The 20,806-nt window shown below is 43.2% G+C and overlaps 1 protein-coding gene across 1 annotated transcript; it reads left to right on the top strand.

Annotated features, from left to right (window-relative positions):
• The first annotated feature begins 2,702 nt into the window (after positions 1 to 2,702).
• Positions 2,703 to 8,626, top strand: LOC143184770 (uncharacterized). The gene is made up of 6 exons (XM_076387229.1): positions 2,703 to 2,736; positions 2,826 to 2,829; positions 2,914 to 2,955; positions 3,022 to 4,640; positions 4,686 to 6,404; positions 6,465 to 8,626. The coding sequence occupies exons 1-6, from the start codon at positions 2,703 to 2,705 to the stop codon at positions 8,624 to 8,626; spliced, it is 5,580 nt and encodes a 1,859-aa protein (XP_076243344.1).
• Positions 8,627 to 20,806: the final 12,180 nt, after the last annotated feature.

Below are 20,806 nucleotides of genomic sequence, written 5' to 3'. Positions count from 1 at the left end.
TCATTACGCAACTATCTATCCTCAATTCTCAATACTCAATAGAATATCATGAATTCTCACGGTTCAATACTCAAACCTCAATCCTCAACCCTCAGCCCTCAGCCCTCATTCTCCATCCTCAATCCTGAATTCTCAATCCTCAATCTTCAATCCCCAATACTCAATCTTCAATACTCAATCCTAAATCTTCAATACTCAATCCTCAATCCTCAATACTCAATCCTCAATCCTCAAACCTCAATCATCAACCCTCAGTCCTCATCCTCAATTCTCAATTCTCAATCCTCAGTCCTCAATCCTCAATCCTCAATCCCCAATCCTCAATCCTCAATCTTCAATCCTCAATACTCAATATTCAATTCTCAATCCTCAATCCTCAATCCTCTATTCTCAATCCTCAATCGTCAGGCTTCAGTACTCAATACTCAATCTTCAATCCTCAATCCTCAATCCTCATTCCTCAATCCTCAATCCTCAATCCTCAATCCTCAATCATCAATCCTCAATCTTCAATAAACAATCCTCAATCCTCATCCCTCAATCCTCAATCCTCAGTCATCAATCCTCAATCTTCAATACTCAATACTCAATCCTCAATCCTCAATCCTCAATACTCAACCATCAATCCTCAATTCTCAATACTCAATAGAATATCCTGAATTCTCAGGGTTCAATACCCAAACCTCTATCCTCGACCCTCAGCCGTCATCCTCCATCCTCAATCCTCAATCCTCTATCCTCGATCTTCAATCCCCAATACTCAATCCTCAATCCTCAACCCTCAATCCTCAATCCTCAATCCTCAACCTTCAATCCTCAATACTCAATCTTCAACCCTCAATCCTCAATCCCGAATTCTCAATCCTCAATCCTCAATCCTCAATCCTCAATATTCAATCCTCAATCCTCAATCTCCAATCCTCAATACTCAGCCTTCAATCCTGAATCATCAATCCTCAATCCCCAATTCTCAACCCTCAATCGTCAGGCTTCAGTACTCAATACTCAATCTTCAATCCTCAATCCTAAATCCTCATTCCTCAATCATCAACCCTCAGTCCTCATCCTCAATACTCAATTCTCAATCCTCAATCCTCATTCCTCAATCCTCAATCCTCAATCCTCAATCCTCAATCTTCAATCCTCAATACTCAATCTTCAATTCTCAATCCTCAATCCTCAATTCTCAATTCTCAATCCTCAATCGTCAGGCTTCAGTACTCAATACTCAATCTTCAATCCTCAATCCTCAATCCTCATTCCTCAATCCTCAATCCTCAATCCTCAATCCTCAATCATCAATCCTCAATCTTCAATACACAATCCTCAATCCTCAACACTCAATCCTCAATCCTCAGTAATCAATCCTCAATCTTCAATACTCAATACTCAATCCTAAATCCTCAATCCTCAATTCTCAACCATCAATCCTCATTTCTCAATACTCAATAGAATATCCTGAATTCTCAGGGGTCAATACTCAAACCTCAATCCTCAACCCTCAGCCGTCATCCTCCATCCTCAATCCTCAATCCTCAATCCTCAATCTTCAATCCCTAATACTCAATCCTCAATCCTCAATCCTCAATCCTCAATCCTTAATCCTCAACATTCAATCTGTTGACGACACAGAGGTCTAAGGACTGGTTTTATTTTGTGGGATTATTACAAGTTTCGTTTGTGTTAATTAGCTGTATCGTTAGGATTAGTTTATATTTTGTGTGATTATTACAAGTTTCGTTTGTGTTAATTACCTGTATCGTTATGATTAGTTTATATTTCGTGTTAAGTTCTGCGATTGTTACGATATATATGTAATCATCGTTGTCGTTATTATTAACACTGCGTTGCGTTGTGCCAATGGTTGCGTTATGTTCAGCCCTATAATTGTATAGTATTATTGAAGTCTGACCCGGGGTAGGGGAAGTAGAATAAGGCGCACCGCGGGGTCAGAATAGGGGCTTTTACTTTGAGAGAGGCACGGGTGACGGACGGAACAATCGGGAAACGGGGGCTCGTGTCTTCTTGACGTTTTTCGGGCGTGAACAGTGGTTGAACATAGCAGAGTCGTGTTAATGCTCCGATCAGAGCAACCTTGTGCCAAGTAACACGACTCGGTGTAATCGCTCGATGGCAAGAGCTCATATCTTGAGAGGACATTCAGGGTCTTCTCCTGAGGCGCGTTTATGCTCGGTTAGGAGCAAATGGTGCCAACAAACGCGTCTCAGCAACCAGCTACCCGATGGCAAGGGTCCCTAGGAAAGACAAGCAACTGGGAAAGGTTCCAGTGGACAAAATGGGTGCAGCCACTGTTCGCTGATCTTACCGTTTCGGGAAAGAGCGGGAAAGAGTTAAGACGACCGTTTATAAGTAAGCGCGGGTATGACCTATGAAAATTAGAGTTCCGTCGGGTCACTCCTGTCTCGGTTCAACGTTTAATAAATTGGCCATAACCAGTGAAAGTGTACTATAAGAATCCTAATAAATGGTGTCTGAGAGTATAACCCCTCCATTCGAAATTCGGTCGTACCATGCCGTAGTGGGAATGCCTGGCATTGTAACCCTACGGTGATGCGGTCCGGTACAAAATTTGGTCCTTCGAGCCGGATCCGAACCGGCGACGTGCGCGCGAATAGGGTCGCGGTTAGAGTCTCATTATGTCGATGGAGGGGGCTCAGTCACCCGATATCTATTTGAGCGAAATGAAGAGCGCAGCGGAATTTTCGCTTCATAACAGTGCGGAGATCGAGTGTTGACAGTTGAGGTTTCGCTTCGTAAGAGTGCGGTGATCGAGCGTAAACAGTTGTGTTTTCTTTTCGCACTAGTGAAGTGAGCGAACGTGAACAGTTGTACCGTTGATTAGCCGTAGTGAGGTGATCGTGTGGTATCAATTGAGTTTTTGATTCGCAATAGTGAGGTGATCGTGTATTATCAAGGGAGTTTTGATACACAGCGGTGAAGTGGTTGAGTGATAGTTAAGGTTCCGACTTTCGACAGTGAGACGGTTATTGAACAAACCAGGATGCCCCGCCCTCGTCGTACCGCAAAAGGAAGAGGAGCAGGGAGAGGCCAAGGCCCAAGAATGGAGCCCGAGCAGGTGGCGGCCGATGAAGCCACATCTTTAGCTCCGGTCGAAGAGCTACAACGAGACTGCAGTCTTGAATCAGTCCGCTCGGGTCCTTCAGAAAGCGTATCAAAGGGAGCGCCCTTAGAGCCGACCGCGGAAACACAAAATGAACCTGGTTCTATAGTATCAAGAGGGAGTACGCTTAGCCGTAAGCGACGCTTAGAATTACGCGCAGCCGAAGAACGAGCTAAAATAAAGAGAAGAGCTATTGATGAAAGGGAACAATTAGAATTAGAATTGGTGGATAAGCAGTTGCGAGCGGAGCTGTCTGAAGCTGAGAGCGAAGACGGGAGTGTACTCAGATCCAGTATAAGAAGCGGAGCTGGAAAACGGTCCACCTCTCGAACTAGGCACTGGATAAGCTCCAGCTCATTTAAGAAAGTGTCTGAAGCAGGGCAACCAACGCAAGAAGTAAGGACCTCAATGCCCGGGCCGGCGGTGGAACCTGAGGTGACAGTAGAAAACACTGAAGTCAAGCAACTAACAAAGGCACTGACACAAACCCTGGGAGAGATTACTGCTCGTGTCGGATCGACGCGAGTTGAGCGAACCATGCAAACAATACTAAACACGAGAGATCTACCCACATTCAACGGGGATCCCCTAGATTGGCTTCCCTTTAAACGAACCATTGAGTTATTATTGGAGAGCACTGACTACTTAGAAACTGAGAAGGTAACACGATTGTATAGTTGTCTTCGGGGAGAGGCGAGAAAATCCGTGGCGGCCATGATGATGACAGCCAGTACCACCAGTCAAGTTATGGAAGTACTAGAATTACGTTTCGGCAACCCTGACTATATAGTACGAGAGTTTACGGAAGAATTAAAACGATTACCCAAGATCGGTACTGGGCGCGATAGTTTAGTAGTTATCGCGACAAAGTTGAGAAACTGTGTAGCAGCGATGCAAGCCGTAAACCACGTAGGATATTTGCACAGTCCGGAACTCGCCTCTGAGATAATCCGTAAAATGCCCAACGCCATGATCTACAATTATAATCGTTACTGGCATGAAAATAGAAACACGGGAGACCCAAGACTATTAACACTATCAAAGTATCTTCAACTGGAGGCTGAAATAGCCTCTAAGGCTGGCACTAGTGTAATGATTGGCCGTCAGGGACAACCATTTCGCCGCCAAAATGCAGAGTCAGATCGTCGCTATCCTGCGAAAGGAGTGCGACACGTGTCACTGGCGACGAGCCGAGAAACCGAAAAAAAAAGGGGAAGGTCCAAATGCGTACTCTGTGGAGGCCCACCACACAGGATAAGCGAATGCATTTGGTTTGCCGCGCAATCAATTCAACAACGGTGGGACTGTGCGAAGAAGAAGGGCCTATGCTTCAGATGCCTGCAAGGGATGCATAGAAGGAATCGCTGTCGCGCGAAATTGTGTCAACGCCCTGGTTGCAATCGGGCGCACCATACCCTCTTACACAGATCAACAGAAGAATCAACGGCAGAGATGAGCGAACATTGCACTCCATCGAGGCCAGACGAGACAGCGAGTGGTAACATCTGACTAACCGCGCCTCCACGCATTTGGCTAAAGGTAGCTCCCGTCACAGTGACAGGTCCACGAGGATCCAAACCGAGCCTTGCTCTCATGGACGAAGGATCAACGATTAGCCTAATAGATGAATCTTTAGCAGAAGAGATTGGAGCTGGAGGGCCCAGGGAACAGCTAATTTTACAGGGTGCTAATCAAAAGATGATAGCAGTGGAGTCCATGAGCAAGCGAGTCACCTTTAAAATAAGCGGAGCACTGACCAACAAGGAATTCAGCGTGTCGGGAGCGCAGACAGTCAAAGGACTATCGCTACCTTGGCAAGGATTGTCGAGGAAAGATCTTGACAGATACACGCACTTAAATGACATAGAGATACAGTGCTATCCCAATGAGCAACCGCAGTTATTACTCGGACAAGATAATTGGGATCTGATAATATCGCAGGAAACTCGAAGAGCCTCACGTGATGAACCAGTCGCCTCTCGCACAGAGTTGGGATGGGTCGTGCACGGTTATGTGGCTACCAAAATTAGGCCGAGAGTAAAGGAAACCATGTTACACATTGATAACCGCACAGACGCACAAGATGACCAACTACATGGAGGTGACCTACACGAGTTGGTCAAAAATCACTTCAGATTAGAGAGTATAGGGATAATGCCACGAACCCGATTCGATGCGCAAAAGAAACGAGCTATTCAGTTGCTCAAATCCACGACAAAACGAGTTGGGGACCGCTGGGAAACGGGACTACTATGGAGACAAGACGACATTCAACTTCCTGAAAATTACAGTGATACGTTCATCCGTTTGAAGTCGCTGGAAAAGAAATTGGACAAAAATCCAGAATATGAACGAGCGTACCAAGAACAAATTAATGACCTCATAAGCAACGGTTACGCAAGGAAATCAAGACGAGAGGATAACCAAAGAAGATGGTATCTACCCCATTTCGGCGTCACCAATCCGCACAAACCAGGGAAACTGCGTTTAGTATTTGACGCTGCTGCGAGAACGGATGGTGTTTCTTTAAATGATCACCTATTGGCTGGGCCGGACATGCTGAATTCATTGTTGGGGACATTGTTCCGGTTCCGTCAAGGACTAATTGCATTTACCGGGGATATCAAAGAAATGTTTCTGCAAATCAAGATCCGTACGGAAGATCAAAGGGCGCAATGCTTCTTGTGGAGAGGCAAAGATCGCAGGCGGCCGCCGGAAACATATATCATGACATCCATGATCTTTGGAGCGGCATCTTCACCATGCTCAGCCCTATACGTGAGAAATCGAAATGCCGAGGAATTCCGAGAAACTTACCCACATGCAGCCAAAGCGATCATACAGAAACATTATATGGACGACTATTTGGATAGAGTTAATACAGACGAAGAAGCCATTAAGTTGATTCATGATGTCACAGAAGTACATCGACGTGGAGGCTTTCAGATTCGCAACTGGTCAAGCAACAGCCAGAAGGTGTTGTCCAGGTTACCGCAGGCGACTTTAATGAAGGGAGCCGTACCCTTAAATTCGACAACCGGTATGGAAACGAGGATTTTAGGCTTACAGTGGGCTCCTACCGACGACACGTTGGGGTTCGAATTGAACATGAAGAAAGCCCTTGAGATGATTGTTACAGGTGCCCAACGACCAACGAAACGCGAAATGCTACGCACTATAATGTCAGTATTCGATCCCATAGGCATTCTGGCGCCACTCACAATCCGTAGTAGAATGCTACTGCAGAAAGTTTGGCGGAGTGGTATAGCTTGGGATCAATGCCTCACAGATGATCAGTGTGAATATTGGTGACGATGGACAGCCGATCTGAAAGCTATAGGTCGATGCAAAATACCACGTTGTTACATCAAGCAGCCCCTTCATAGCGACCCAGAATTGCACGTGTTCTGCGACGCTAGCGAAAGAGCATACGCAGCGGTAGCTTACTGGCGGTATGAACTCGAAAACGACAAGTTTGTCACGGCGTTCATCGCGAGTAAGTCTCGAGTTGCTCCCTTGAAGCCAGTCTCAATCCCAAGGATGGAGCTTCAAGCGGCGTTGCTTGGCGGCAGAATAGCGCATACCATCCAGAAGGAACACGATTTTAAGGTGTCAAAACGCGTATTCTGGACGGATTCTCGCACGGTACTTCATTGGATTAGAACAGATCCTCGGGAATATAAAGCATTCGTGGCACACAGGCTAGGCGAAATAGATGACCTGACAGACGTTTCCGAATGGCGATGGGTACCTACGAGGCACAATCCAGCGGATGACGCGACAAGAGATAACCAAATACAGGTAACGTCCGAGAGCAGATGGATAGTAGGACCAGAATTTCTCACGAACCCGGAAGAGACTTGGCCGAAAATGAAAAGCATCCCTAATATGGAGGTGATACACGTTAAGGAGGAGAGGAAACCGCAATTTGTTGCCGTATGTTCAAACCAATTCCGATGGGCATTGCCAGAATTGGCCCGATTCTCATCCTGGACACGGTTGATACGTAGCACCGGGTGGGTGTTGGTGTTTGCCGACCGTTGTCGCAGAAGAAGGAACTCGGAAATGTCCGTAGATTACCTGGAACGAGCGGAGACTCTATGGATAAAATCTAGTCAGAGGGAGAGCTTCGGCCAAGAAATCGAAGTTCTACGTCAAAATAAAACTCTGCCAAGACACAGCCGATTAGTGCAGCTTACAGTGCTATTGGATGAAGAAGGCATTATTCGTCTGCGTGGGCGCATAAGCGCCTTGGAAGGCGTTGAAAGACAATCGAGAGATCCGCCCGTACTCGATGGGAAGCACGCTTATACCAAGTTACTTGTGTTGCACTATCACCGAAGAGCTAACCATGGTAGTACCGAAGCTACTATTAATGAATTAAGACAAAAATATTGGATCTTAAATCTAAGACCGACTGCCCGAAACGTCGCCGCACGTTGTCAATTATGCCGAATAAAACGTAGCAAACCAGAAACACCACTCATGGCGGATTTACCGGCAGCCCGATTAAAGCACCATCATAGACCATTCACTTATTGTGGTATCGACTATTTTGGGCCAATGTTGGTTACTATAGGTAGAAGAAGGGAAAAGAGATGGGGAGTTCTATTCACATGTCTCACGACTCGAGCGATACACCTGGAGCTCGCCGCATCTTTAACAACGGATTCCATGATTATGGCACTCAGGCGAATGATTGCTCGGCGGGGATGTCCAACCGAAATTTATTCGGATAACGGGACAAACTTTCGAGGCGCCGATGCTGAATTACGAATTGCCCGCCAGGAAATGGACGCGAACCTCTTGAACGGAGAAGCCATCAATCTAGGAATACGTTGGCGGTTCATACCACCGGCGGCACCACACATGGGTGGTAGTTGGGAGCGACTTATAAGATCTGTTAAGGTATCGCTTAAAGCAGTACTGAAAGAACGTGCTCCCAAAGAGGAGACCTTAGCTACCCTGATGGCGGAAGTGGAACATACTGTTAATAGTCGACCATTGACTCATGTGTCGGTAGACCACAGAGATCAAGGAAGTCTGACACCTAATCATTTTCTTATTGGAGCATCATCAGGAGCGCCGATACCAGGAAAGTTTCGTGACCAAGATCTGCACTTACGAAAACAATGGCGCGTAGCACAGAAATTGGCCGACATGTACTGGTCTAGATGGGTAAAGGAATACCTACCCACGTTGCTTACGCGAACAAAGTGGAACCGGGAAACAAGGCCATTGCAAGAGGGCGACCTGGTACAAATCGTCGACCACACATTACCACGTAATACATGGCCCCGTGGCATAATATCAAAGGTCTATCCCGGCCCTGATGGACGCATCCGAGTCGTAGACGTACGAACGAAGACAGGAATACTCCGGCGACCAGCAGTCAAAGTCGTCGTGTTACCTATTAAGGAAATTGGTGCGTCCATTCTTGAGTCCGCACCAGGGGGGGAGAATGTTGACGACACAGAGGTCTAAGGACTGGTTTTATTTTGTGGGATTATTACAAGTTTCGTTTGTGTTAATTAGCTGTATCGTTAGGATTAGTTTATATTTTGTGTGATTATTACAAGTTTCGTTTGTGTTAATTAGCTGTATCGTTATGATTAGTTTATATTTCGTGTTAAGTTCTGCGATTGTTACGATATATATGTAATCATCGTTCTCGTTATTATTAACACTGCGTTGCGTTGTGCCAATGGTTGCGTTATGTTCAGCCCTATAATTGTATAGTATTATTGAAGTCTGACCCGGGGTAGGGGAAGTAGAATAAGGCGCACCGCGGGGTCAGAATAGGGGCTTTTACTTTGAGAGAGGCACGGGTGACGGACGGAACAATCGGGAAACGGGGGCTCGTGTCTTCTTGACGTTTTTCGGGCGTGAACAGTGGTTGAACATAGCAGAGTCGTGTTAATGCTCCGATCAGAGCAACCTTGTGCCAAGTAACACGACTCGGTGTAATCGCTCGATGGCAAGAGCTCATATCTTGAGAGGACATTCAGGGTCTTCTCCTGAGGCGCGTTTATGCTCGGTTAGGAGCAAATGGTGCCAACAAACGCGTCTCAGCAACCAGCTACCCGATGGCAAGGGTCCCTAGGAAAGACAAGCAACTGGGAAAGGTTCCAGTGGACAAAATGGGTGCAGCCACTGTTCGCTGATCTTACCGTTTCGGGAAAGAGCGGGAAAGAGTTAAGACGACCGTTTATAAGTAAGCGCGGGTATGACCTATGAAAATTAGAGTTCCGTCGGGTCACTCCTGTCTCGGTTCAACGTTTAATAAATTGGCCATAACCAGTGAAAGTGTACTATAAGAATCCTAATAAATGGTGTCTGAGAGTATAACCCCTCCATTCGAAATTCGGTCGTACCATGCCGTAGTGGGAATGCCTGGCATTGTAACCCTACGGTGATGCGGTCCGGTACACAATCCTCAATACTCAATCTTCAACCCACAATCCTCAATCCCGAATTCTCAATCTTCAATCCTCAATCCTCAATCATCAATATTCAATCCTCAATCCTCAATCTTCAATCCTCAATACTCAACCTTCAATCCTGAATCATCAATCCTCAATCTCCAATTCTCAATCCTCAATCGTCAGGCTTCAGTAATCAATACTCAATCTTCAATCCTCAATCCTCAATCCTCATTTCTCAATCCTCAATCCTCAATCCTCAATCGTCAATCATCAATCCTCAATCTTCAATACACAATCCTCAATCCTCAACCCTCAGCCCTCAGCCCTCATTCTCCATTCTCAATCCTGAATCCTCAATCCTCAATCTTCAATCCCCAATACTCAATCTTCAATACTCAATCCTCAATCCTCGATCCTCAATCCTAAATCCTCAGTCATCAATACTCAATTTTCAATACTCAATCCTCAATCTTCAATACTCAATCCTCAATCCTCAATACTCAATCCTCAATCCTCAAACCTCAATCATCAACCCTCAGTCCTCATCCTCAATTCTCAATTCTCAATCCTCAGTCCTCAATCCTCAATCCTCAATCCCCAATCCTCAATCATCAATCTTCAATCCTCAATACTCAATATTCAATTCTCAATCCTCAATCCTCTATTCTCAATACTCAATCGTCAGGCTTCAGTACTCAATACTCAATCTTCAATCCTCAATCCTCAATCCTCATTCCTCAATCCTCAATCCTCAGTCCTCAATCATCAATCATCAATCCTCAATCTTCAATAAACAATCCTCAATCCTCATCCCTCAATCCTCAATCCTCAGTCATCAATCCTCAATCTTCAATAATCAATACTCAATCCTCAATCCTCAATCCTCAATACTCAACCATCAATCCTCAATTCTCAATACTCAATAGAATATCCTGAATTCTCAGGATTCAATACTCAAACCTCTATCCTCAACCCTCAGCCGTCATCCTCCATCCTCAATCCTCATTCCTCAATCCTCGATCTTCAATCCCCAATACTCAATCCTCAATCCTCAATCCTCAATCCTCAATCCTCAATCCTCAACCTTCAATCCTCAATACACAATCTTCAACCCTCAATCCTCAATCCCGAATTCTCAATCCTCAATCCTCAATCCTCAATCCTCAATAGTCAATCCTCAATCCTCAATCTCCAATCCTCAATACTCAACCTTCAATCCTGAATCATCAATCCTCAATCCCCAATTCTCAACCCTCAATCGTCAGGCTTCAGTACTCGATACTCAATCTTCAATCCTCAATCCTAAATCCTCATTCCTCAATCATCAACCCTAAGTCCTCATCCTCAATTCTCAATTCTCAATCCTCAATCCTCATTCCTCAATCCTCAATCCTCAATCCTCAATCCTCAATCTTCAATCCTCAATACTCAATCTTCAATTCTCAATCCTCAATCCTCAATTCTCAATTCTCAATCCTCAATCTTCAGGCTTCAGTACTCAATCCTCAATCGTCAATACTCAACCATCAACCCTCAATTCTCAATACTCAATAGAATATCCTGAATTCTCAGGGTTCAATACTCAAACCTCAATCCTCAACCCTCAGCCCTCAGCCCTCATTCTCCATCCTCAATACTCAATCCTCAATCCTCAATCTTCAATCCCCAATACTCAATCTTCAATCCTCAATCCCCAATCCTCAATCCTCAATCCTCAATCCTCAGTCATCAATACTCAATCTTCAATACTCAATCTTCAATCCTAAATACACAATCCTCAATCCTCAATCCTCAATCCTCAATCCTCAAACCTCAATCCTCAGCCCTCAGTCCTCATCCTCAATTCTCAATTCTCAATCCTCAATCCTCAATCCCCAATCCTCAACCTTCAATACTCAATCCTCAATCCTCAGTCCTCAATCCTCAACCTTCAATCCTCAATACTCAATCTTCACTCTTCAATCCTCAATCCTCAATCCTCAATCCTCAATTCTCAATTCTCAATCCTCAATCTTCAATCCTTAATACTCAATTTTCAATCCTCAATCCTCAATCCTCAATCCTTAATCCTCAATCGTCAATCCTCAATCCTCAATCCTCAATCTTCGATCCTCAATCCTCAATCCTCAATCCTCAATCCTCAATCTTCAATCCTCAATACTCAATCCTCAATCCCCAGTCCTCAATCCGCAATGTTCAATCCGCAATACCCAATCCTCAATCGTCAATCCTCTATCCCCAATCCTCAATCTTCAATCCTCAATCCTCAATCCTCAATCCTCAATCCTCAATACTCAATCCTCAATCGTCAATCCTCAATCCTCGATGTTCAATCCGCAATACCCAATCCTCAATCTTCAATCCTCAATCCTCCATCCCCAATCCTCAATCCTCAATCCTCATTCATCAATCCTCAATACCCAATCCTCAATCTTCAATCCTCAATCCTCAATCCTCAATTCTCAACCCTCAATCCTCAGTCCTCAGTACTCAAACCTCAATCCTCAACCCTCAGTCCTCATACTCAATTCTCAATCTTCAATCCTCAATAATCAATCTCCAATCCTAGATCCTCAATGCCCAATCCTCAATCTTCAATCCTCAATACTCAATCCTCAATTCTCAATCCTCAATCCTCAATCCTCAGACCTCAAACATCAATATTCAACACACGGACCTGGTCCTCAATCCACAACCCTCAATCCTCAATCCTCAATCTTCAATCATCAATACTCAATCTTCAATCCTCAATCCTCAACCCTCAATCCTCAATCCTCAATCCTCAATCTTTAATCCTCAATCCTCAATCCTCAATCCTCAATCCTAAACTTTCAACCCTCAATACTCAATCTTCAATCCTCAATCCTCAATCTTCAATCCTCAATCCTCAATCCTCAATACTCAATCTTCGGTCCTCAATACTCAATCTTCAATCCTCAATCCTCAATCCTCAATCCTCAATCCTCATTCTTCAATCCTCAACATCCAATCCTCAATCTTCAATGCTCAACCTTCAATCCACAATTCTCAATCCACAATCCTCAATCCTCAGACCTCAAACATCAATACTCAACCCTCAGTCCTCGTCCTCAATCCACAACACTCACTCCTCGATCCTCAACCTTCAATCATCAATATTCAACTTTCAATCCTCAATCCTCAATCCTCAATACTCAATCCTCAATCCTCAATGTTCAATCCTCAATACCCAATCCTCAATCTTCTGTCCTCAATCCTCAATCCTCAACCCTCAATCGTCAATCCGCAATCCTCAATCCTCAATCCTCGATCTTCAATTCTCAATACTCAATCTTCAATCCTCAATCCTCAATGCTCAATCCTCAATTGTCAATCCTCAATCGTCAGGCTTCAGTACTCAATACTCAATCTTCAATCCTCAATCCTCAATCCTCATTCCTCAATCCACAATCCTCAATCCTCAGTCCTCAATACTCAACCATCAATCCTCAATTCTCAATACTCAATAGAATGTCCTGAATTCTCAGGGTTCAATACTCAAACCTCAATCCTCAACCATCAGCCCTCATTCTCCATCCTCAATCTTCAATCCTCAATCCTCAAGCTTCAATCCCCGATACTCAATCTTCAATCCTCAGTCCTCAACCCTCAATCCTCAATCCTCAACCCTCAGTCATCAGTACTCAATCTTCAATACTCAATCCTCAATCCTCAATACTCAATCCTCAATCCTCAATCCTCAATCCTCAATCCTCAAACACCAATCCTCAACCCTCAGTCCTCATCCTCAATTCTCAATTCTCAATCGTCAATCCTCAATCCCCAATCCTCAACCTTCAATCCTCAATCCTCAATCCTCAATCCTCAACCTTCAATCCTCAATACTCAATCTTCAATCTTCAATCCTCAATCCTCAATCCTCAATCCTCAATCCTCAATCTTCAATCCTCAATCCTCAATCCTCAACATTCAATCCTCAACACCCAATCCTCAATCTTCAATTCTCAACCTTCAATCCACAATTCTCAATCCTCAATCCTCAATCCTCAGACTTCAAACATCAATACTCAACCCTCAGTCCTCAGTCCTCAGTCCTCAAACCTCAATCCTCAACCCTCAGGCCTCATCCTCAATCCTCAAACCTCAACCCTCAATCCTCAAACTTCAATCCTCAATCTTCAATTCTCAATCCTCAATCCTCGATTCTCAATCCTCAATCGTCATTCCTCAGACCACAAACATCAATATTCAACCCTCGGTACTCGTCCTCAATCCACAATCCTTAATCCTCAATCCTCAACCTTCAATCATCAATATTCAATCTTCAATCCTCAATCCTCAAAGCTCAATCATCAATCCTCAATCCTCAATCTTTAATCCTCAGTCCTCAATACTCAATCCTCGATCCTATATCTTCAACCCTCAATACTCAATCTTCAATCCTCAATCCTCAATCCTCAAACATCAATCTTCAATCCTCAATCCTCAAAACTCAATCCTCAATCCTCAATCCTCAGTCTTTAATCCTCAATCCTCAATACTCAATCCTCGATCCTAAATCTTCAACACTCAATACTCAATCTTCAATACTCAATCCTCAATCCTCAATCATCAATCCTCAATCCTCAATCCTCAATCCTCAATCTTCAAACCTCAATACTCAATTTTCAATCCGCAATACTCAATCCTCAATCCTCAATCCTCATTCTTCAATCCTCAACACCCAATCCTCAATCTTCAATCCTCAATCCTCAATCCTCAATTCTCAATGCTCAATCCTCAATCCTCAGAACTCAAACATCAATACTCAGCCCTCAGTCCTCGTTCTCAATCCACAACTCTCAATCCTCGATCCTCAATCTTCAATCATCAATATTCAATCTTCAATCCTCAAACCTCAATACTCAATGTTCAATCCTCAATACGCAATCCTCAATCTTCAATCCTCAATCCTCAATACTCAACCTTCAATCCTCAATCCTCAATCCTCAATCCTCAATCCTCAATCCTCAGTCATCAATCCTCAATCTTCAATACTCAATCGTCAATCCTCAGTCCTCAATCTTCAATCCCCTATCCTCGTTCCTCAAACCTCAATACTCAACCCTTAGTCCTCACCCTCAATTCTCAATTCTCAATCCTCAATCCTCAATCCTCAATCTTCAATCCTCAATAATCAATCTCCAATCCTAGATCCTCAATACCCAATCCTCAATCCTTAATCCTCAATCTTCAATCCTCAATCCCGAGTCCTCAAACTTCAATCCTCAATGCTCAATCCTCAATCCTCACTCCTCAGTCCTCAATCATCAATCCTCAATCCTCAAACCTTAAACCTCAACCGTCAGTCCTCGTCCTCAATCCTCAACACTCAATCCTCAATCCTCAACCGTCAATCCCCAATACTCAATCTTCAATTCTCAATCCTCAATCCTCAATCCTCAACCTTCAATCCTCAATCCTCAATCCTCAATCCTCAGTCATCAATCCTCAACCCTCAATCCTCAACATTCAATCCTCAACACCCAATCCTCAATCTTCAATTCTCAACCTTCAATCCACAATTCTCAATCCTCAATCCTCAATCCTCAGACGTCAAACATCAATACTCAACCCTCAGTCCTCGTCCTCAATCCACAACACTCAATCCTCGATCCTCAATCTTCAACCATCAATATTCAATTTTCAATACTCAATCGTCAATCCTCAATACTCATTCCTCAATCCTCAATGTTCAATCCTCAATACCCAATCCTCAATCTTCTATCCTCAATCCTCAATCCTCAATCCTCAATCCTCAATCCTCAATCCTCAGTCCTCAAACCTCAATCCTTATTCCTCAATACTGAATCCTCAATCTTCAGCCCTCAGTCCTCAACAATCACTTGTCAATCCCCATTCCTCAGTAGAATATCCTCAATTCACAGGTTTCAATACTCAATACTCAACCTGCAATCTTAAAATCTCTATCTACAAACATCAATTCTCATAACTCAACCCTCAACACTCAGTCCCCAATCCTCAAACTTCAATCCTCAATCCTCAATCCTCAATCCTCAATCCTCAATCTTCAATCCTCAATACTCAATCTTCAATCCTCGGTCCTCAATCCTCAATCGTCAATCTCCAGTCCTGAATACTCAACCTTCAATCCTCAATCCTCAATCCTCGATTCCCAACCATCAATCCTCAATTCTCAATACTCAATAGAAAATCCTGAATTTTCAGTATTCAATGCTCAAACCTCAACCCTCAACCCTCAGCCCTCATCCTCAATCCTCAATCCTCAATCCTCAATCCTCAATATTCAATCCTCAATACTCAATCTTCAATCCTCTATCCTGAATCCACAATCCTCAATCCTCAATACTCAATCCTCAATCGTCAATCCCCAATCTTCAATACTCAATCCCCAATCCTCAATCCTCAATCCTCAATACTCAACCATCAATCCTCAATTCTCAATACACAATAGAATATCCTGAATTTTCAGGATTCAATACTCAAACCTCAACCCTCAACCCTCAGCCCTCATCCTCAATCCTCAATCCTCAATACTCAATCCTCAATATTCAATCCTCAATACTCAATCTTCAATCCTCAATCCTCAATCCTCAATCCTCAATCCTCAATCCTCAGATATCAATCCTCAATCTTCAATACTCAATCGTCAATCCTCTGTCCTCAATCCTCAATTCCCAATCCTCGTTCCTCAAACCTCAATCCTCAACCCTCAGTCCTCATGCTCAATTCTCAATTCTCAATACTCAATCCTCAATCCTCAATCTTCAATCCTCAATAATCAATCTCCAATCCTAGTTCCTCAATTCCCAATCCTCAATCCTTAAACCTCAATCTTGAATCCTCAATCCCCAGGCCTCAAACTTCAACCCTCAATGCTCAATCCTCAATCCTCAGTCGTCAGTCCTCAATCCTCAATCCTCAATCCTCAAACCTCAATCCTCAACCGTCAGTCCTCGTCCTCAATCCTCAGCCCTCAATCCTCAATCCTCAATCTTCAATCCTCAATACTCAATCTTCAATCCTCAATCCTCAATCCTCAATCCTCAATATTTAATCCTCAATCCTCAATGCTCAATCCTCGATCCTATATCTTCAACCCTCAATACTCAATCTTCAATCCACAATCCTCAATCCTCAAACATCAATCTTCAATCCTCAATCCTCAAAACTCAATCCGCAATCCTCAATCCTCAATCTTTAATCCTCAATCCTCAATACTCAATCCTCGATCCTAAATCTTCAACACTCAATACTCAATCTTCAATACTCAATCCTCAATCCTCAATCCTCAATCCTCAATCCTCAATCCTCAATCCTCAATCATCAATCCTCAATACTCAATTTTCAATCCGCAATACTCAATCCTCAATCCTCAATCCTCATTCTTCAATCCTCAACACCCAATCCTCAATCTTCAATCCTCAATCCTCAATCCTCAATTCTCAATGCTCAATCCTCAATCCTCAGAACTCAAACATCAATACTCAGCCCTCAGTCCTCGCTCTCAATCCACAACTCTCAATCCTCGATCCTCAATCTTCAATCATCAATATTCAATCTTCAATCCTCAATCCTCAATACTCTATGTTCAATCCTCAATACGCAATCCTCAATCTTCAATCCTCAATCCTCAATACTCAACCTTCAATCCTCAGTCCTCAATCCTAAATCCTCAATCCTCTATCCTCAATCATCAATCCTCAATCTTCAATACTCAATCCTCAATCTTCAATCCTCAATACTCAATCCTCTATTCTCAATCCTCAATCCTCAATGTTCAATCCGCAATACCCAATTCTCAATTGTCAATCCTCAATCCCCAATCCTCAATCTTCAAACCTCAACCCTCAATCCTCAATCCTCAATCCTCAATACTTAATCCTCAATCCTCAACCCTCAATCCTCAATGTTCAATCCGGAATACCCAATCCTCAATCTTCAATCCTCAATCCTCAATCCCCAATCCTCAATCCTTAATCTTCAATCCTCAATACTCAATCTTCAATCCTCAATCCTCAATCCTCGGTCCTCAATCCTCAATCGTCAATCTCCATTCCTGAATAATCAATCTTCAATCCTCAATCCTCAATCCTCAATCCTCAATCCTCAATCCTCAATACCCAATCCTCAATCTTCAATCCTCAATCCTCAATCCTCAATTCTCAACCCTCAATCGTCAGTCCTCAGTCCTCAAACCTCAATCCTCAAACCTCAGCCCTCGTCCTCAATCCTCAATCCTCAATCCTCAATCCTCAATACCCAACCATCAATCCTCAATTCTCAATACTCAATAGAATATCCTGAATTTTAAGGATTCAATACTCAAACCTCAACCCTCAACCCTCAGCCCTCATCCTCAATCCCCAATCCTCAATCGTCAATCCTCAATATTCAATCCTCTATACTCAATCTTCAATCCTCAATCCTCAATCCTCAATCCTCAATCCTCAATCCTCAGTCATCAATCATCAATCTTCAATACTCAATCGTCAATCCTCAGTCCTCAATCCTCAATCCCCAATGCTCGTTCCTTAAACCTCAATCCTCAACCCTCAGTCCTCACCTTCAATTCTCAACTCTCAATCCTCAATCCTCAATCCTCAATCTTCAATACTCAATCCTCAATCCTCAATCCTCAATCTTCAATCCTCAATCCTCAATCCTCAATCCTCAATCCTCATTCTTCAATCCTCAACGCCCAATCCTCAATCTTCAATCCTCAATCCTCAATCCTCATTTCTCAATCCTCAATCCTCAGTCCTCAATCCTAAATCCTCAATCCTCTATCCTCAATCATCAATCCTCAATCTTCAATACTCAATCCTCAATCTTCAATCCTCAATACTCAATCCTCTATTCTCAATCCTCAATCCTCAATGTTCAATCCGCAATACCCAATCCTCAATTGTCAATCCTCAATCCCCAATCCTCAATCTTCAAACCTCAACCCTCAATCCTCAATCCTCAATCCTCAATACTTAATCCTCAATCCTCAACCCTCAATCCTCAATGTTCAATCCGGAATACCCAATCCTCAATCTTCAATCCTCAATCCTCAATCCCCAATCCTCAATCCTTAATCTTCAATCCTCAATACTCAATCTTCAATCCTCAATCCTCAATCCTCGGTCCTCAATCCTCAATCGTCAATCTCCATTCCTGAATAATCAATCTTCAATCCTCAATCCTCAATCCTCAATCCTCAATCCTCAATCCTCAATACCCAATCCTCAATCTTCAATCCTCAATCCTCAATCCTCAATTCTCAACCCTCAATCGTCAGTCCTCAGTCCTCAAACCTCAATCCTCAAACCTCAGCCCTCGTCCTCAATCCCCAATCCTCAATCCTCAATCCTCAATACTCAACCATCAATCCTCATTTCTCAATACTCAATAGAATATCCTGAATTCTCAGGGTTCAATACTCAAACCTCAATCCTCAACCCTCAGCCGTCATCCTCCATCCTCAATCCTCAATCCTCAATCCTCAATCTTCAATCCCTAATACTCAATCCTCAATCCTCAATCCTCAATCCTCAATCCTTAATCCTCAACATTCAATCCTCAATACTCAATCTTCAACCCACAATCCTCAATCCCGAATTCACAATCTTCAATCCTCAATCCTCAATCCTCAATCTTCAATCCTCAATACTCAACCTTCAATCCTGAATCATCAATCCTCAATCTCCAATTCTCAATCCTCAATCGTCAGGCTTCAGTAATCAATACTCAATCTTCAATCCTCAATCCTCAATCCTCATTTCTCAATCCTCAATCCTCAATCCTCAATCGTCAATCATCAATCCTCAATCTTCAATACACAATCCTCAATCCTCAACCCTCAGCCCTCAGCCCTCATTCTCCATCCTCAATCCTGAATCCTCAATCCTCAATCTTCAATCCCCAATACTCAATCTTCAATACTCAATCCTCAATCCTCGATCCTCAATCCTAAATCCTCAGTCATCAATACTCAATTTTCAATACTCAATCCTCAATCTTCAATACTCAATCCTCAATCCTCAATACTCAATCCTCAATCCTCAAACCTCAATCATCAACCCTCAGTCCTCATCCTCAATTCTCAATTCTCAATCCTCAGTCCTCAATCCTCAATCCTCAATCCCCAATCCTCAATCATCAATCTTCAATCCTCAATACTCAATATTCAATTCTCAATCCTCAATCCTCTATTCTCAATCCTCAATCGTCAGGCTTCAGTACTCAATACTCAATCTTCAATCCTCAATCCTCAATCCTCATTCCTCAATCCTCAATCCTCAGTCCTCAATCATCAATCATCAATCCTCAATCTTCAATAAACAATCCTCAATCCTCATCCCTCAATCCTCAATCCTCAGTCATCAATCCTCAATCTTCAATAATCAATACTCAATCCTCAATCCTCAATCCTCAATACTCAACCATCAATCCTCAATTCTCAATACTCAATAGAATATCCTGAATTCTCAGGATTCAATACTCAAACCTCTATCCTCAACCCTCAGCCGTCATCCTCCATCCTCAATCCTCAATCCTCAATCCTCGATCTTCAATCCCCAATACTCAATCCTCAATCCTCAATCCTCAATCCTCAATCCTCAATCCTCAACCTTCAATCCTCAATACTCAATCTTCAACCCTCAATCCTCAATCCCGAATTCTCAATCCTCAATCCTCAATCCTCAATCCTCAATAGTCAATCCTCAATCCTCAATCTCCAATCCTCAATACTCAACCTTCAATCCTGAATCATCAATCCTCAATCCCCAATTCTCAACCCTCAATCTTCAGGCTTCAGTACTCAATCCTCAATCGTCAATACTCAACCATCAACCCTCAATTCTCAATACTCAATAGAATATCCTGAATTCTCAGGGTTCAATACTCAAACCTCAATCCTCAACCCTCAGCCCTCAGCCCTCATTCTCCATCCTCAATACTCAATCCTCAATCCTCAATCTTCAATCCCCAATACTCAATCTTCAATCCTCAATCCTCAATCCTCAATCCTCAATCCTCAATCCTCAGTCATCAATACTCAATCTTCAATACTCAATCTTCAATCCTAAATACACAATCCTCAATCCTCAATCCTCAATCCTCAATCCTCAAACCTCAATCCTCAGCCCTCAGTCCTCATCCTCAATTCTCAATTCTCAATCCTCAATCCTCAATCCCCAATCCTCAACCTTCAATACTCAATCCTCAATCCTCAGTCCTCAATCCTCAA

Source organism: Calliopsis andreniformis, chromosome 10 (assembly GCF_051401765.1).
Source record: "Calliopsis andreniformis isolate RMS-2024a chromosome 10, iyCalAndr_principal, whole genome shotgun sequence".
Lineage (NCBI taxonomy): Eukaryota > Metazoa > Arthropoda > Insecta > Hymenoptera > Andrenidae > Calliopsis > Calliopsis andreniformis.
The sequence above is the reverse complement of the archived record's forward strand: the minus strand, read 5'-3'. Positions and strand labels throughout refer to the sequence as shown.

Excerpts from the sequence above, each read along its gene's own strand:
- LOC143184770 (XM_076387229.1), top strand. The coding sequence starts at position 2,703 with ATGAAGAGCGCAGCGGAATTTTCGCTTCATAACA. Across the intron at positions 2,956-3,021 it reads GGGAGTTTTGATACACAGCG|GATGCCCCGCCCTCGTCGTA; the intron begins GTGAAGTGGTTG and ends TGAACAAACCAG. Across the intron at positions 6,405-6,464 it reads GCAGAAAGTTTGGCGGAGTG|CCGATCTGAAAGCTATAGGT; the intron begins GTATAGCTTGGG and ends GACGATGGACAG.